At 52.4% G+C, this 16,432-nt stretch overlaps 6 protein-coding genes across 6 annotated transcripts; 3 read left to right on the top strand and 3 right to left on the bottom strand.

The window, feature by feature from the left end:
- Window positions 1–1,307: 1,307 nt before the first annotated feature.
- On the bottom strand, window positions 1,308–3,041 carry BO66DRAFT_415126 (SH3 domain protein; the record flags this gene model as incomplete). Its single annotated transcript, XM_025649516.1, has 4 exons — window positions 1,308–2,531; window positions 2,584–2,746; window positions 2,809–2,892; window positions 2,947–3,041. 4 exons carry the CDS (start codon window positions 3,039–3,041, stop codon window positions 1,308–1,310), a joined length of 1,566 nt encoding a protein of 521 aa, XP_025499191.1.
- A 3,440-nt stretch (window positions 3,042–6,481) lies between these two features.
- Window positions 6,482–7,060, top strand: BO66DRAFT_333965 (putative stress response RCI peptide; the record flags this gene model as incomplete). Its single annotated transcript, XM_025644189.1, has 2 exons — window positions 6,482–6,539; window positions 6,606–7,060. The coding sequence occupies 2 exons, from the start codon at window positions 6,482–6,484 to the stop codon at window positions 7,058–7,060; spliced, it is 513 nt and encodes a 170-aa protein (XP_025499190.1).
- A 654-nt stretch (window positions 7,061–7,714) lies between these two features.
- Window positions 7,715–9,437, top strand: she9 (putative mitochondrion biogenesis protein (She9); the record flags this gene model as incomplete). The annotated part of the gene is made up of 3 exons (XM_025646055.1): window positions 7,715–7,972; window positions 8,054–8,393; window positions 8,479–9,437. The coding sequence occupies 3 exons, from the start codon at window positions 7,715–7,717 to the stop codon at window positions 9,435–9,437; spliced, it is 1,557 nt and encodes a 518-aa protein (XP_025499189.1).
- A 486-nt stretch (window positions 9,438–9,923) lies between these two features.
- rip1 (ubiquinol--cytochrome-c reductase catalytic subunit RIP1) lies at window positions 9,924–11,000 on the bottom strand. The gene is made up of 3 exons (XM_025648221.1): window positions 10,628–11,000; window positions 10,396–10,546; window positions 9,924–10,330 (listed from the first exon to the last, which is right to left on the bottom strand). The coding sequence occupies exons 1-3, from the start codon at window positions 10,700–10,702 to the stop codon at window positions 10,149–10,151; spliced, it is 408 nt and encodes a 135-aa protein (XP_025499188.1). The 5' UTR covers window positions 10,703–11,000; the 3' UTR covers window positions 9,924–10,148.
- Window positions 11,001–11,543: 543 nt separating this feature from the next.
- On the bottom strand, window positions 11,544–12,954 carry BO66DRAFT_395446 (histone-fold domain-containing protein). The gene is made up of 4 exons (XM_025648220.1): window positions 12,542–12,954; window positions 12,404–12,489; window positions 12,239–12,329; window positions 11,544–12,176 (listed from the first exon to the last, which is right to left on the bottom strand). Exons 1-4 carry the CDS (start codon window positions 12,612–12,614, stop codon window positions 11,857–11,859), a joined length of 570 nt encoding a protein of 189 aa, XP_025499187.1. The 5' UTR covers window positions 12,615–12,954; the 3' UTR covers window positions 11,544–11,856.
- A 103-nt stretch (window positions 12,955–13,057) lies between these two features.
- On the top strand, window positions 13,058–16,134 carry BO66DRAFT_383486 (chloride channel protein). The gene is made up of 7 exons (XM_025646054.1): window positions 13,058–13,651; window positions 13,713–13,780; window positions 13,835–14,194; window positions 14,243–14,320; window positions 14,374–14,699; window positions 14,749–15,103; window positions 15,157–16,134. Exons 1-7 carry the CDS (start codon window positions 13,168–13,170, stop codon window positions 16,081–16,083), a joined length of 2,598 nt encoding a protein of 865 aa, XP_025499186.1. The 5' UTR covers window positions 13,058–13,167; the 3' UTR covers window positions 16,084–16,134.
- Window positions 16,135–16,432: the final 298 nt, after the last annotated feature.

The raw sequence follows: 16,432 nt of genomic DNA, 5'->3' as shown, positions 1-16,432 counted from the left end.
GGGGGGGGGGAAGAGAGGGGAATGAGAGCCGAGATGGAGATAGAGGGGCATTTACTTGTTGTGCTTTGCGCTCCAGCGGCGGCGGGCGGGCAGTGGGGGTCCTGCCACGTGATTCGTCCCATCGCACCACCAGCCGCCATTTTCTCTTTCCACTCTTCCCCCTGAATTTGCTGGGCGATGACGGAGTGGCAGTGAGTTCTTAAGTTAGTCTAAGACTCTACCCAGTTAGGTTGCAGCCTAGGGGAAAGGGGAGGTTGAATGCCCACCGGTGACTAGCAGTACTGTATTATTATAGCATGGGCAGTCATCACCACCACCACCACCATCAGCAGCAGCAGCAGCAGCAGCAACATCCCGCATAATGCGCCTCGTCTGCAGCCTCGTGCCTGCAGCTTTGGCAGACCAGTTCCTCACTCAGTTACCACAAATCCAATACCTACCCCATCTAACTTGTATGGAGAGCTCACACAAAGCCATGACGCTTGAGTAGCCTAATCACAATCTATTGACCGCAGTGACAGTCAGTCCCTCGTTCTATTCTCGGAGCTGCAGCCAAAATGAATCTTGTTTTCGCGCCGGAGTAAACCGCCGTTGATGGGTGGCTAACCATGGAACTAGCCCCGGCTAGCCCAGTGATATCACGTCAGTCCGGTCTCGGTAAGGCTGCAAATTCGATAGCTATGTACCTAGTATCCCTCTCCCCTGCACAGCCGTCGCTCGAAGACACGATGCGACTGTAAACGATGATAACACGGACATTGACCCACTTGCCAGAGTGTATATGCTTACATCATAATTTTATTCCTGTGAAGAACTAGATAGATAGATGCTGTGCGGCGTCGCATGATGCGTAAGATGGGAGTGCGTAAGGACATTATTGTCCACGCTCGAAACGCTGAAGTATAAAGATGCAAATCGTGTCTAAATACAAGAACTGCACCACACGCTTGATAACTGGGTATATAAGAATATGAAGATCGAAAAGAAAGTATTTAAAAGGGCATAAAAATCAGATCGTCTCATGAAACGTCGTCAACTTGACTGTGCGATCCAGCAATGCCTGGGAAGAATAAGACTGCAGTTCAAATCATTATGAAGAAAGCCCGAGATTTGAAGCGCTAGGCCATGTTTGAAAGTAGTTGTCAAGTCCGTGGCTCGTAGTTTGGGAAAGCCGGGCTAATTGCAGAAAACGGTGTGCAAACAGCAACCTCAAATCAAGCGCGCACGGAAGACCAAGCTAGAAGTAGCGCAGGCCTACCTAGTATAAGGCTGCGCACCTGGACCAAAGTAAAAGCTTTGAAATCTCATCAATCCTCTTCCGCGTGGCCGCCATCGATGATTTTGCGCCAATGTTGCGGAAGGCATACGCAGACGAGTGGAAATGCCTTGATCTCTCCTAGCGGAGGCGGAGAAGGGGCCGGCCGTTGTGTGCCATTCGAGACACCGCTATCGCGCTGCTCACGGTGTCTAGCGTCATGGTCATCAACGTTCTCGGGAATGCGAACGCCGGTAGCCCATCCGTCATCCCATATACCGATCACCTTCAGCATCTCGCCTCGGTCCAGTGCGAATTCATCTCCTGCTCGAGGTTGATATGCCCATAATACGGCCACCTTATCACCGGGATGTATCTCATCCGGCGAATAATAGTCCTGGAAAGCAGACAATTGCTCCGACTGTCCGCTTGTCACGCCTTCAGGTGACGAGTAGTGACCGGCTCCCATTGAGCGCGGTGAGCTATCAGTACCCATACCAGCCAAGGCTGAGTTGCTAGATAGCGAGCCGTGACGCTTGCCAGTTGTTGGGGGTATTTTCTTGGACATAGCACCCGGGCTTGCACCATACTCTGAGTCGGAAGAGTCGCTGTACTTTCCGCCCCCGAATAAGGCGGCCGAAAGACGGGATCGTGCCGGCGATGAACTGGGCACCTCGCGCAAAGCAGACATTCGAGCGACTCGTCCTCCAGGAATGGCAGCATAGCCATTGTTTACCTGGGCCTGTTGCATTGATGGAGACCCCTTCCGTTGTGGGTTCGGCTGGTTGAGGCCACTTTCATCACGCGCCTTGCGCTTGCGGCGCAAGCAGATGAAAGCGAGTAGGGCGAGGGCAGCCAGTAAAGCAAGCCCCGCCACGGATCCTATCACAATACCTGCGATCTCTCCACCAGATAAGCCATCCGAAGCACCGGCTGTTGAATTTGATGTTGACGTCGACGTAAAAATTGGTGTTATCGTTGAAGAGGGAACGGTTACATTCGAGCATCGGGTAGCTGCTCCTGCGCTTTCGCAGCAGGAGTCGGTGGTGTTGGTCGAGCTCGTTTTGCAATGCGCACACAGCCCCAAAAGATTGGACCGAAATCCACAGTTTTCCGGCTCATTGTCAGCTCCGGCGACGCAGCTCACAGTGATCGAGTCAGCAGGAAGAGCGCAAATGGTGAAGTCGGACCGAATCTGGGCCATGTAGTCGTCAGCCCTTTCAGGACAAAGGTCGGAGTCGGTGATTATGGCCTCTTCGCTTTCAGCCATCTGAGCCTATTCTATGTTAGTATGCAAACAATATGTCCTGATCAAATGAGAGTCTAACGCAGGCGTCAGCGCAAAGCGGTCTCGAATCCTGAACAGAGAGATTGCAGTCGTCTTTTGAGCTTTGGACCAAGCTACTGCAGATCACACTAGTGGTGTAGCGGGCATAATAGTCGCTAGTGTCAGTGAGGTTGGCACCTTCGCATCCTAGATAGTCCAGGTATCTGCCGAGAGAGGGACTCGTGAGAATTTTGAGTTGGTAGCATAGAGGGCTGGGCAGGCTCACTTTGACTTCACAAAAGACTGCATGACATAGGTATTCAGCTCTTGATCGAACTGCGTTAAGTTGGAGACATATTGCATGAATGGACTATGGACCGCTTAGCATGTCACTGTACTTCACATAACAGCTGGGCATACGTACAAATCCGTGTAGAGACTTGAGTTGGTTGATATAGAGGAGGTATTGAACGCAGGGCATTGGGTCGAACCCGAGAGTGAGATGCATGTGCTAGGCATCGTTGCAGCACTCAACCGCGCTTTCCCGTAGGTGTGTATACAGGGCTGGTGTGGTGTTTAGAGAGCGTATGACAGACTCAAATCCAGTTTGCGGTTTTGTCTTTGGTGGGGCAGTATATCAGCAATCGCGCCCCATGATTTTCTCGTCGCTTCCTGTTGCACGCCGTCGGAGCTGAACCTGGCTGGGATTGTTCGATTCGATGATGAATTTCGACGCGCACACGGACTTTCAACTAGGACGCTTGCAGGAAGTGAAGTCTCGACTAAAGAAACACGGGGATTTGCGGAGAGTTGGGGAAGTGAAAACGATAGCACGACGGCAAATGGGCTAGACCCTATCTGCCTCAAAAGCCGGCGGTCAAACGAGCGACTAGAATCTGAAGGCTAACGGGTCAATTGAGGTCGTCCAGAGAGAAGAGGGCTAGAAATTTGGTAGACAACTGAATTGATGAGAAAAGGGTAACTTGGAGACAAAGAGTGGATGTAAAGTAAGAAGGCAAGCACGAGTCAGAGCTGATTTGAACCTCCAGGCTAGTTTGGAGTCGGTGGCCGTGCTTTCCCCTCCCGGAATCCCTACTCGACAGCCGCTGGAGGAAAACAAAGTCGCTCGTCACACTTAAAAATAGCTAGTAGAGACCTTCCGTCGATAACTTATGCGATCGAAAAGAGGGCAACAGTAATTGAGATCCGAACGATGGGGAGCGCGCAGGGTTTGAAGAATTCAGGAAGTGCAATCACCAACCTATTGGGGAGTTGGGGGACTGACAAGAGTCAATAGACTAACTTACTGAAGTCAATAAGGGGGTTCTGGCGCGGGCGGTTCGCGAAAGCAGCCGGCGTCTTCTCAATTCAACCTGCATCCACAGCACAAGCGCTCAAGCTCAGTTCCTCCACATCCAGGAACAAAACAGTTTCTGTTACCGATCGAGTTAGTCGGGCTGGCAGGGAGCAGGTTCCTATCGAATCAGAATTAGATCGAGAGGTCCCCCAGCTTCGAGCTCCACAGGCTATCTGGAAGTGAGCTTCGAGGTAGATCGAACCCATCACCGGCTCCAGAGTCCAGACAAAGAACAATCGCAGAACACATACGTTTGGGTCTTGACTGCAACGATCCTCGGCGTATCCTATAATTCTGAGTGCGCACTCAGTCCGCACAATTCGTCGTCGCGGGGTTTGAGACACCACCGGAATTTAAGTGATTGTATACAGCTCGTTTCAGACGCTCAACAAAAGCCTAAATGTCAAGATGCGAGCAGAAAATTGAGAGAGGAGAGAGGAGAGAAGACAGATGCAGGAACCGCAAACTTTATCATCCGGATGGTCAGGAAGGTTCTGTGATGCATGGCAAGTCACTGGAAGGTATTGTTCCCAACTGACGTGGCACACCTCGACCTTGTGAGGCTGTTAGTGCCAGAAGCATGAACTGAGATGGGCATTTACAGTCAATCTGATGATGATCCACCTTGCTGATGAATTGTTCCTGTCTACAACCCTGGGTTGAGCCAGCATGCAAAAACAGGTGTGCATGGCGTTCCACACCCTGGTAGCCAGGCATTTATTGACTAAGGTGCTACGAAGTATCCGTACCTACAGCAGCATTGGGACTGCAAACACGGGAATGAAGCCTGAACCAGAACTCCAACCTGTGGTACGCTAGATAATAATCATTCTAGCCCTAAGATGGAAAGCTCCCTTTTGGGCCCGGGGGTCGGGACTCGGCGGGTCGGATATGGAAGCCTCCATATTGATCTGTTAATTACGGGGAGGTATAAGTTATTACCTACCTATTCACCATTTGACCTGGCTATGATCGCCCATTGATGATGTCTTCAGTTCAACTGACAAAGACTTGATGATACACATCTATTCAAGTAATTCTCGGAGCTCATTAGGCTGTTTCAGGTTCGATTGCTAATTGTACGTCAGCCACTAGGAATGCTAGGTTGCTTGACACTGCCGCTGTTGGGCCGATCGCCATTTGCGATAGCTCACAATTTAACTCATGACATTGACAGAGATTTGTCCACGATCTGCTTCCTCAATCTCACCACGTAAGGTAGCCTCTCTGGCTAGGTTAACTTTTGGCTATGCTTCAACTCCCGGCCAATTGCTGGCAGTAGAGCCGTTCCAGCCAGAGACCACCTACCATGTCAACACTATTCGAGTTTCTGCGAGCACCTAACCTTACCACCCTTGCGTCTTGTATAGCGGTCTCTGATAAACTACACCATAGTAAAGTAGACCCAAAGGATGTAAGGAGCTTGGCGTCGCCTGACTATTCATTGTCTTGAATTGAATATTGTCTCGGTCTGGAATAAAGGTGGCTGTAAGCCGTGGTTTTCGGATCGTGCAGTACTATGCTTGGTTCCAGATGACAGTTGCATGCGAGCAGATTCAGACCGCCATGAGATGCCTCACAGATTCCTCCATTTATTACGCAGATATACCTGAGCCTCGTATTCAAATCAAGACCCAGCAGTGGGAAATTCAATCCCCCGACTTATAAGGATTGATGTCGGGTAATTCTCCCGACATGTTACTATATGTGTACATGTTGTGAGCTCTAGATTTCTCGAGGCGGGTCCTTGGGTCGCCGCCACTGCAACAGAGCTCGGCCCCGAAATCTACCTTAAGACGATGGTGACGCCCTGCTTTGGGCAGTGATATCGGAAGGGAAAGAACTGATTATCTGGGTTGTAGCGTCACTGACTTCCTGAGATAGGTTGCCTGTTGGTCATACTGGATTTACTCCCAATCTTCGAGAGGCAGGGGTCCTTTCTCATGCGCAAAAGCTGGTTATATATACCTCGCCGCCGTGGGTCCGAAATTCCTTTCCGCGCCCGCGAGTCAGACGAAGAAAAGGTCTATTTTATACAACACTATATACCGTCCATATCATATACCCAGCGGTCCATCTATATTGTGCGACATGAGGAAGTATGTCTCATGACTGGACAGGTTATAGCCAGCGACTCTTGACTATGAGTATAGTTAGCACCAGTTGACAAGAGAGGTGTAGCATCACAAATGGATGGATATGTCCCATGCTTTCACTGTCGAGCGAGTCGGATTTTTAGTGGTAGAGTACAAGACGATGGAGATTAGTGAATGCTGTTCATGCTGTTCATGCTGTTCATGCTTTTGTGGAAGGCTGAGGCTGACAGCTAAACAACAAAAGCATCGAGAACTGCCCGCTATGTCAGGTGATAGAGTGGCATGGACGACGTCATCTGATCGCGAGCCTGCAGCAGGCATCCATCCGTCCTGCCATCACTCCACCACTGATTTTCAATACACCTTGACTCTGATCCACCAGAACAACAAACGCGTGTCTGAGGTTGATCCTCTCCAGCTACTATACAATCCTATACAATCCTACTTGCAGGGTCAGGCATTCGTCCCATTACCAGTGACTCAACCATTGCGACCAACCTGCGAACATGTGTGGTTCAGACATCTTTCTAGCGATCCTCGCCATTTTCTTCCCTCCGATTGCGGGTGAGCCAGAGATCTTGACATGACTACGTGCTAACCGCAGATCAAGAACTAACATCGTGTGTCCAGTGTGGATCAAAGTAGGCCTCTGTACGGCTGACTCGGTCATCAACCTTGCTCTCTGCTGTCTCGCCTATATCCCGGGCCTCCTGCACGCCTGGTACATCATTCTCAAGTACCCCGAGCCAGACTATGAGGACCCTAGCTATGCGCCCCTCCCCGGGAATCACGGAGGCGACGCCGAGAACGGTCGCGTCACATATTACTATGTCTCCCATCAACCCATCCAGCACCCATCCCAACGGGGCTATGGGACCCTGCCTCCGCAACAACCCTACGCGGCGAACGCTCAGCCTCAGCAGCAACATCCCGCACCTCACCAACAGCACGAAAATGCTTCTGGAGGCGACGGCGGCGGCGGTAGCAGCAGCCGGGATCACGCCGATGCGCGGCCACCTCCCACATACGCCGAAGCAGTGAAGGGAGACCACAAAGTACAAGACCATCAAACAGGTCAAGCCTGAATGAGACGAGGACAAAGGCAGTTGCCTCGCAACTTGCTGTCTGTTGTCTCGAAATACTGCTGCTGCTAGGGAGAGACCAGTAAAAGGATTGTCTCCACAGTCCTACATACTGTTGGTTTTTTTCTCCCACCAGGCCTTACGAACCATAAGCTACGACCACCTGCTTACAACGATTGGTAATGGATAATGACAATGTGCTATATGTATTTGCTTGACTGTCTTTGATCAGCGCGGTCACTAACTTTCGGGCCCGTCTCGAGGGCCGCTCGCTGATCTGGCTCTTTAATGTTTTGTTGTGAAGATAAACCAGGAGAATAATATTAGCATTAGCTTAAAAGGTAGCTATAGGGTCATAGACCACCATTGTTCTACCAAGAAATCCAAACCCCTCCCCAAAAGTCTCTCTCACCGCATAATCCGTCCGCGTACTAGTAAGTAAGTTAGTAGGGAGGGGAGTGTCCACCAGAAGCCCGCAGAAGCGCGGCGTTTCCGCATGACCGCCTTCTTTCCCGGCTGCCGGCCGGACAAACAAGCCTGAGGAATGAATCTGAGCCGAGTGACTCGTCCGACCTCCAAGCAAACCGACGACGACAACGACGAAGATACAGCATCTGCATTGGCCCCCTGTTGTTAGCCCTAGCAGCAGCAGCGGTCATGCAGTCCATGCCATTGCTGCTCAGGCAGTCACTCCGGTCCAGCTTCCAGGGTCTTAGCCGCACTACTACTACTACCACCTCCTCCCGCCCGCTGCGAAGACCGCTGCTACGACTACTGCCCGCCGGTGTCGTCCCGCAGGCTCTTTATCCTGGCCGAGAGACAACAACACCCCGGAGCTTCTCGACCTGCCTGCAACATCAATTCCGGACGCAAACCTCGGTGTACTCGTCAAATGAATCGGAGAAGAAACAAGACGTAATTATCCTGGGAGCCCCTCCCACCAAAGACACCCCGGCACCGTCACCGCCGCCGCCGCCATCAGCTATCCCTGAACAGAACCCACATGTTGAGTCGGATGCGGGGAGAGACAGTCCCGCCGCGGCCGCGGCCGCTGCTGCTCCTACAGAGGAACAGACGCCAACGACCGCTGGGCCTGAAGCAGCGGAGCCAGAGGGAAAGAAACAGGAAGACCATGCTGGCGCAGACGCCGCGGGATCTGGGTCGCAGCCCGGGGGTCTCCCATCCTACCTGGAGAACCGACGGTCGCAATTCGCCAAACAGTTCAGCGTCGTGATGGACAACCTCCAATCGAACATCTTCGTGGCCGGGCAGCGACTGAACGACCTGACGGGCTACTCCGCGATTGAGGCATTGAAGAAGGACATCCAGTTCCAAGGTACGAGAAAAAGCTACAGTCTTCCGGACATAAGACTCCACCACCAGTCCAAGATTTCTAACCTCACTTTTTGTTTGACAAACAGAGGAACGACTTCGAGCCGCCCGCCTGCAAGTCCGCACCGCCAAGGACACCTACGCCGCCGCCATCAACAACCGATCGACCTCGCAGCGCGAGGTCAACGAGCTCCTGCAGCGCAAGCACGCCTGGTCGGCCGCCGACCTGGAGCGGTTCACCCACCTGTACCGCAACGACCACACCAACGAAGTGGCCGAGAACGAAGCGCAGCAGGCCCTGACCGCGGCGGAGCACGAGGCCGAGGAGGCCGCCGCCCAGCTGAACAAGAGCATCCTGTCGCGCTACCACGAGGAGCAGGTCTGGTCGGACAAGATCCGCCGCATGAGCACCTGGGGCACCTGGGGCCTGATGGGGGTCAACGTGCTCCTGTTCCTGATCTTCCAGATCGCCGTGGAACCCTGGCGCCGCAAGCGGCTGGTCAAGGGCTTCGAGGAGAAGGTCATCGAGGCCATTGAGAAGGAAAAGACCCTGAACCAGGCGCAGATCCTGAACCTGCAGACCGAATTCTCCCAGCAGATGGCATCCGCCACGGCCAACAGGGCGGAATCCGAGCCTGTTGCTGCTGCTGCTGACCCCGTAGCAACCTCAGCAGGTGCCTCAACAGAACAGGCCACCACCGCCATCGCCGCCAGCGAAGCTATCCCGAACGAGCAAGAGACCAACCCAGCCCTCCCGGCGTCCGCTCCGGTACCGCCCGAGACCGAAACCCAGGCCGCACCTCCCGCCTCAAACAACAACACCAACAACAACAAACTACAAAATGTCCTCCAGGCCTGCAAAACCCACTACTCCCGCATCCCTCCCTACGCAACCCTCATCGAATCCTCGCGTCGCTATCTCCGAGACCTCTTCAGTGATCGGCAGATCACCATGACCCAGCGAGATCACTCTGTCCTTGCCATCCAGAGCGCTGCCGCTGGTGCAGCTGTCATCGGGCTGCTAGCGTTCTTCATTCGTCCACAGTGAGAAGTACCGTTGCATCGTGCTGAAATGGACGTTCTTGTGTATGTTCATGTAATAAGCATTGATTTTTTGTGGTTGGCGGAAAAGAACGTCCTCCTGTATGTATTTGTATAAAGACCTCCCAAGACATAAATAAAGCGATGATGATTTTTTTTCCGTATCAACAAACGACTTTGATATAGCAGGTATTTGGGGGGGAAGGGTTGGTTTAGTAAAGCCTGTAACGGTGGTTATGGTCTTGTTTGTCTATTGAATGGCAGGTTTAGCAAAGAGGATTACACATGTATCAATGAGTGGCCCCGTTGAAAGCTCCGAGGGTGCCCAAACCTGATATCCAGAGGATAAGGACCCAGAGAATCAAGGCAAGTGAGCGGCAAATTGTGATGGTGATGTCTTGGAAACGATGAGGATGACAAAAGAAACAAGAGGCTCGGTTTTTAGCGGGATCCCATATTAAAACAAGGTCTCTTTATATCTTGACAAAAGACGGAGAGAACAAAAAAAAGAGATAAGAAAAAGAGGATTTCATCTAAAGCACAGGCACATACAGACACAACAACACACGCGTACATACACACAAACCTTCTCCGTCATTCCTTCCCTGGCGCTCTAAAAAAAGGGTTTGCTTGGCTAGCCTGCTCTTTCTATGCCGGCGAAAAGCGCACTTCCCCCCTTAATTGCACATGAGGTTTCGATTTTTGGTCGGGGTTCCGTTTAACCGATGACGAGGGTGTCCTCGGAGGGGAAGTTGTACTGGGGAACCTCGAGGTTGAGGGGAGCGGGACCCTTTCTTATACGGCCGGAGATGTCGTAGTGGGAACCGTGGCAGGGGCAGAACCAGCCGCCAAAGTCACCGGATTCACCGATGGGGACACAACCCAAGTGGGTGCAGACACCTAGACGCAAGAGGAGAGGGTTAGGGATCGAGTTGAGGTGGTCGCGGGCGACGGGATGCACATACCAAGCATGACAAGCCACTCAGCCTTCTGGACACGGTCCTCATCAGCCTGGGGGTCACGGAGAGACTGCCACTCAGTCTTCTGGGCCTCCTCGATCTCATCCTGGGTGCGGTGACGGATGAAGACGGGCTTTCCACGCCACTTGATGATAACCTGTATGCGGGGGAACAGCGGTCAGATATCACAGTCGCACGAGGGCGAACCCGGCCGGGTAGTAGGGGAGTGGAGACATACGTTCTTGCCCTCAGGGATAGCGGCGAGACCGATCTCAACCTTAGCCTGGGCGAGGACGTCGGCAGAGGCGGACATGTTGACCAGGAAGTCTATTGATATGATCCCACGTCAGCGATAATGATCGGAGCGGCAAGGCAAGGCAGCCCATGAATCCCATCCATCGAAGTCATTGATTCCCTCCAGTTGTTGTGCACCGTCATCCCACACAAGTCCAAGCTCATATGCGAAACACTGAGAAGAGTCGGAGTCACCCACCCTGAACGGTAGCCTTAGCACCGACGGCAGAGGCCAGACCGAGGGAACCAGCCATGAAGTAGGAGAAGACCTGGTTGGAGCGGGGGCCCTTCTTGGAGGAGTATTTGCTGAAGTCGGGGATCTTCACGGTCTGGTCATAGTCCGCGGCGGGGGTGAAGGGGCTGGCGAAGCTGGATCTGGCATTGGAGACTCCCCTCCGCTGCTGGTAGGAGGCGATGGCGGCGCGAGGAGTGGTGAGTTGTTGCCGAGCGCAGGCGCGCAGGACGGAGTTGGAAGCGGAGGCGAGAGACATGGCGAATGGAGGCAATTGCACAGTCAATTGCAAGGATAAGGAAGGGGACCGCTAAGAAAGTGGTGGGTGGGGAGTGGAGGAGGGGGGGGGAGGAAAGAGAGATATCCGGGGAGGAGATCGGAGGAGGATTTGATTTTCCTTGAGGTTGGAGGTTGAAGTCGGAGGCCCGGCACTCATACGGAAAGTCGAACCAGAGCTTTCGCTACGGCAAGCGATCGGAATCACGGCGCATTTCATTGGCTCGCAGCACCCGTCTTAGTCAGAATCTCACCTGACGTATGGCCATTTGATTATCGTCCAATCTAATCATTGATATCTATGTACTGCATGATGAGAAGTATCATTACAGTCGTTGTTAGACAATCCTTCATATGCGCCATTTAATTCAATATAATGAGTATATACAATGCTTGACCCAGCTATTGCACTGCGCTGGACTCTGGTGCAATGCTATTAGTTGTCACCCTGTCCGTCCCGATCCCGTCCAATGCTATTATCCAGATTCCCAATGCGGTTGACCAGAGACCAAATGAAGAGGTCCGATTGCTTTGGACCAATAATGAAGAGATAAGAAATAAAAGGAAAAGAAAACAATAATCAACCTATTTTGTGACCAAGCGGACCCCCAAAGAACTCCCCAATGCCATGCAATGCTCCATCAGATTGTGATCATGTGCCACAGTCACTGGTCGGCCATCTCTACATCTTCATCCTCTGTCGGTGCCTCTACCGTTCGATCCACCATCATTGTCACCGTTGGTGGTCGAGAACCCCTTGATAGTTTGTCATCTGAGCCCGGTTGAGTCTCTTCGTTACCGTCTACCTCGGGCTTTCCTTCTGGCGCTGGAGGTATGCTGCCGTTCAAGGTGCGCTGTCCCTTTTCGTATCCGGCTTCTCTGCTCGCCTCCTTGGCCCGCTTCTCCTTGAATTGCTTGTACGTTGTTGTCTTGGGGATCACGTCGGAGAGGAATTCGAGGTTATCGATGCGCGACACCGCCGTAGCTATGGCCAGAACCGTCAGCCTGTTGCACTGTATTTGGGTCAGGATCTTCTCTGCTACTAACCAAGGTCCTTGTATTGAATCGTTTTGCGTGGTTTCCGTTCCGACTTGACGACATTATGGCCTTGTTCAGTGAGGTATTGGATAAACATTTCCTGCATGACATGGGACAATATGTGAGCCGAAGGTGCCTCCATGAGACCACCGAGAGAAAAGACAAAGCACGAACCGTAGCCATAGCAATAACGAACGTGGCGTTACTCGAGCACTGAACAATATCTTCGTCGAGTTGGATGATCTTTTTAATTCGCGTTACTGTCAAGTATGATCAGTCAAAGCCAGCTGGAGAGAGTTCTTGTCCACATACTGGGAAGAGCGCTCTGGCCGGTGATCTCTTGGGAGGCCGAAGACTCGGCCGCAGATTTGTCTTTGGGAGGCATTGTGCAGGCGCGTCGGGAATTTTCCCCTCAGGATAACAGCAATGAGCAGCTGATGGTATGGTTTGAAGCTTCAGAGAAGAACTATATAGATCGGTATACTTTTGTGTGAGCTGGTGTTGAGAAAGTGGTCTGCGGAGGCGGAGTGGGTTGACGATAGCGACGCGCGCGGGCCTTGAAACCCACCGCGCGTGGCGGAAGTGGAAATTTGGTCCAATCTCCAAGAATGATCCTCAATAGAAGATCAGTGGAGTGGGACGCACTTGGTTCTTTTTTTCTGTATGTTTATGAGCTTGTGTCTCTGTAGTTAATCGTCTGAACAAGTGTAGCTCTGGCAGTTTACCAAGTACGACCCTAGAAATCTTAATTATTGTTTTGTCTTAAAGAATCCCTACTCCTTTCCACCTCCATTTTGTTATCGTCTCTCTCTCACGTGGGCGGCGGCCGCGCATCTACGGAGCTCTCTCTAACTTACTCTTCCATACTCATCCGTCGCAATCATCTCCGATCTACGCCAAGGCCAGATCATGCTCTTGTCGCCGACTCAACCGATGGAATGAACTCCATACCTGCCTCATCCACCTCGGCCCATCCACCCTCAGTCTTGGCTGAGCGGCGGAACTGGAGGAGGTTATCAGGCTTATCTGTTCTATCATCACCCGTCGATGAACGCCCGTCCACGGCCAACGGCCATGCCCCCGCCATCACCGAGGAGATCAGCGAGATCAAGAGATACGAGGACTTCACCACCATCGACTGGGTCCAGGATGCGATCCACGAACAGTCCCGACGGCGAGCGAAACGGCGAGACGGCTTTGGCTTCTGGGACCAAGAAGGCACTTTTGGGTGGAGACGCAAGGTGCGCGAATCTTATAACGCTGGGCAAGCTTGGGTCGTGATTACAATTGTCGGCGCGGTGATCGGCCTGATCTCGGCCTTGCTGAACATCATTACGGAGTGGTTGTCCGATATCAAACTGGGCCATTGTACGACTGCGTTCTATCTCAATGAGCAGTTTTGCTGCTGGGGTGCGGAGGGAGGTACGCTGTCGCTGTTGTCGCTCCTGTCGCATCGGCCAATGTGAGCTCATTCTTACTATAGGTTGTCCCGAGTGGAAGCCCTGGACGTCCTTTTCGTTCGTGAACTATATCATCTACACCTTTTATGCGGTATGTTGGCCTTATTGCACTCGTGTTTCGAGCGTTGCTGAAGGTTGCCTCGAGGTACTGTTCGCTTTTATCGCCGCAAGTCTTGTTAGGTCATTCGCACCGTACGCCGCAGGCTCCGGAATCTCCGAAATCAAATGTATCATTGCCGGGTTTGTCATGAAGGGCTTTCTGGGGGCATGGACACTGTTGATCAAGTCAATTGCACTTCCGTTGGCTATCGCATCCGGTCTTTCCGTGGGAAAGGAGGGACCAAGTGTTCACTTTGCCGTTTGTGCCGGCAATGTGATCTCACGCTTCTTTGAGAAATACAAACGAAATGCCGCGAAGACAAGGGAGGTGTTGACAGCGACTGCGGCGGCGGGTGTGGCAGTTGCGTTCGGTAGTCCGATCGGCGGCGTGCTTTTCTCTCTCGAGGTAGGACTCTTGACTTGGCCAAAAGTGTTGTCTACTTACAACGCACAGGAGGTAGCGAACTATTTCCCGCTCAAGACCCTCTGGCGCAGTTATTTCTGTGCCTTGGTGGCCACAGGAGTGTTGGCGGTATGTTATCCACAGCTCTCCGACGAAGGCAGTCCTACTGACTTGGCTGGCAGATGATGAACCCCTTCCGAACTGGACAACTAGTCATGTTCCAGGTGCATTATGACCGAACCTGGCACTTCTTCGAATTGATCTTTTTTGTCTTGATTGGCGTTTTTGGTGGACTGTACGGGGCACTTGTTATAAAGTGGAACCTCCGGGTCCAAGGCTTTAGGAAGAAGTATCTCTCGCAGCATGCGGTCATGGAATCGGTCATTCTTGCAGGCTTGACGGCTGTTCTCTGCTACCCGAACATGTTTTTGAGGATCAACATGACGGAAATGATGGAAATTCTGTTCCGTGAATGCGAGGGTGGCCATGACTATAACGGTCTCTGCGAGTGAGTCTCACATCTTCTTTGCCTTTACTTGTTGTTGACTTGGGAACAGGGCCAAGAATCGGTGGACGATGGTGGGGTCTCTGGCCGTGGCTACGATCCTTCGTATCTTCTTGGTTATCATATCGTATGGCTGCAAAGTGCCCGCCGGTATTTTTGTGCCTTCGATGGCCATCGGGGCATCATTTGGCCGCTTTGTCGGCATTCTGGTGCAAGCTTTGCATGAGGCGTACCCCAAATCCCAATTCTTCGCGTCTTGTGAGCCTGACATCCCATGCATCACACCGGGCACATACGCATTCTTAGGAGCAGGAGCAGCTCTGAGTGGTATCATGCATTTGACTATCTCAGTGACTGTCATCATGTTCGAATTAACAGGCGCGCTGAACTACATCCTTCCAACCATGGTAAGTCTTTCGAATGTACGACTTGGAGTATCAGTATAGCTAACGTAAAGAAGATTGTGGTCGGAGTCACTAAGGCCGTTGGTGATTGCTTCGGAAATGGTGGCATCGCAGATCGCATGATTTGGGCCAATGGCTTCCCCTTCCTTGACACTAAGGAGGACCATGTTTTCAATGTGCCTGTGTCCCAAGCCATGACAGCCGATCCAGTCTCCCTCCCTGCAGCTGAGTTTCCTGTTCGCGAAGCGGAGCATCTCCTGAACGACAATCAATTTCAAGGCTTTCCCATTGTCGAGAACCGGACAAACAAGACCCTAGTTGGATACATCGGTCGTACGGAGTTGCGATACGGGATTGACCGTGCCAAAGCTGAGGGTTTGCTCTCTCCCAATGCGACATGTGTGTTCACCAAGGAAGCCGCGGAAGCCGCCATCGCTCGCCGAGCGGCGGCGGCCGCTTCAACCTCCGCCTCGCAGCACCTGGCGCCCGAAACCTTCGATGACATTCACTCTAACGCCGGTGCAAGCATTGTGGACTTGAGCCGATACGCTGATCACACCCCGCTGACTGTCCATCCCCGGCTTCCCCTTGAGACCGTGATGGAGATCTTCAAGAAGATGGGCCCGCGCGTCATCGTGGTCGAACACCGCGGCCGCCTGACGGGCCTGGTCACCGTCAAGGACTGCCTCAAATATCAGTTCAAGGTTGAGGCTGAAGAGCAGGCCCTGGCAGCGACCAGTCCCCCGCAGCTCTCCCTTGGAGGGGCGTCGAATCCTCGCGCGAGCGACACGCTGGAGGAACGATTGTGGACCTGGATGCAGCAGGTAGGGTCGTTGTTCTCCTGGGAGCGAGCCTCACGGATCCGACTGGGCAGTCGTAGGTCGGAGTCCCGACCATCAGCTCCGGCTGGCAGCGAACATCCGGAAGGAGCGGCATCGTCTTCTTCTTACCCGCACGATCCGATGGAATTAGAAGATAGATGAAAGCAGGGTTGTATAGAGTACATACGAATATATTAGATTTATTGATCAACGAGAAGTCACGGTTATAGCTTGCAGCATTGCTTGCACCGACGTTATTACAATGTACTGATCTAGCCATACTCACTCTAGAACGGACCTTGATCGCAAACCCAAGCAACAACCTCCCTCTACAAGCCCATATCCCATCTCCCGTGTAAATATCTACACTGCTCAAAAACCACCAAAGAGTAAGATATCATACCATCTCGAACACATGTACAGTATAGCTAGCTACCAACAACCTCACGAACAATAGCCCCAAAGCCTCCCCGCCCCCCTTCCTTCCCCTATAGAACCCAAAAGAAGAACC

This window comes from Aspergillus aculeatinus, assembly GCF_003184765.1.
Source record: "Aspergillus aculeatinus CBS 121060 unplaced genomic scaffold BO66scaffold_64, whole genome shotgun sequence".
Lineage (NCBI taxonomy): Eukaryota > Fungi > Ascomycota > Eurotiomycetes > Eurotiales > Aspergillaceae > Aspergillus > Aspergillus aculeatinus.
Note: the sequence above shows the minus strand (reverse complement) of the source record. Positions and strands in the feature narration are given on the sequence as shown.

Excerpts from the sequence above, each read along its gene's own strand:
- rip1 (XM_025648221.1), bottom strand. The coding sequence starts at position 10,702 with ATGTCCGCCTCTGCCGACGTCCTCGCCCAGGCTAAGGTTGAGATCGGT. Across the intron at positions 10,547-10,627 it reads CTATCCCTGAGGGCAAGAAC|GTTATCATCAAGTGGCGTGG; the intron begins GTATGTCTCCAC and ends CCCCGCATACAG. Across the intron at positions 10,331-10,395 it reads TGAGTGGCTTGTCATGCTTG|GTGTCTGCACCCACTTGGGT; the intron begins GTATGTGCATCC and ends TCTTGCGTCTAG.
- BO66DRAFT_395446 (XM_025648220.1), bottom strand. The coding sequence starts at position 12,614 with ATGCCTCCCAAAGACAAATCTGCGGCCGAGTCTTCGGCCTCCCAAGAG. Across the intron at positions 12,330-12,403 it reads TCGTTATTGCTATGGCTACG|GAAATGTTTATCCAATACCT; the intron begins GTTCGTGCTTTG and ends CATGTCATGCAG. Across the intron at positions 12,177-12,238 it reads GATTCAATACAAGGACCTTG|CTACGGCGGTGTCGCGCATC; the intron begins GTTAGTAGCAGA and ends TTCTGGCCATAG.
- BO66DRAFT_383486 (XM_025646054.1), top strand. The coding sequence starts at position 13,168 with ATGAACTCCATACCTGCCTCATCCACCTCGGCCCATCCACCCTCAGTC. Across the intron at positions 14,195-14,242 it reads GCGTGCTTTTCTCTCTCGAG|GAGGTAGCGAACTATTTCCC; the intron begins GTAGGACTCTTG and ends TACAACGCACAG. Across the intron at positions 14,321-14,373 it reads TGGCCACAGGAGTGTTGGCG|ATGATGAACCCCTTCCGAAC; the intron begins GTATGTTATCCA and ends CTTGGCTGGCAG.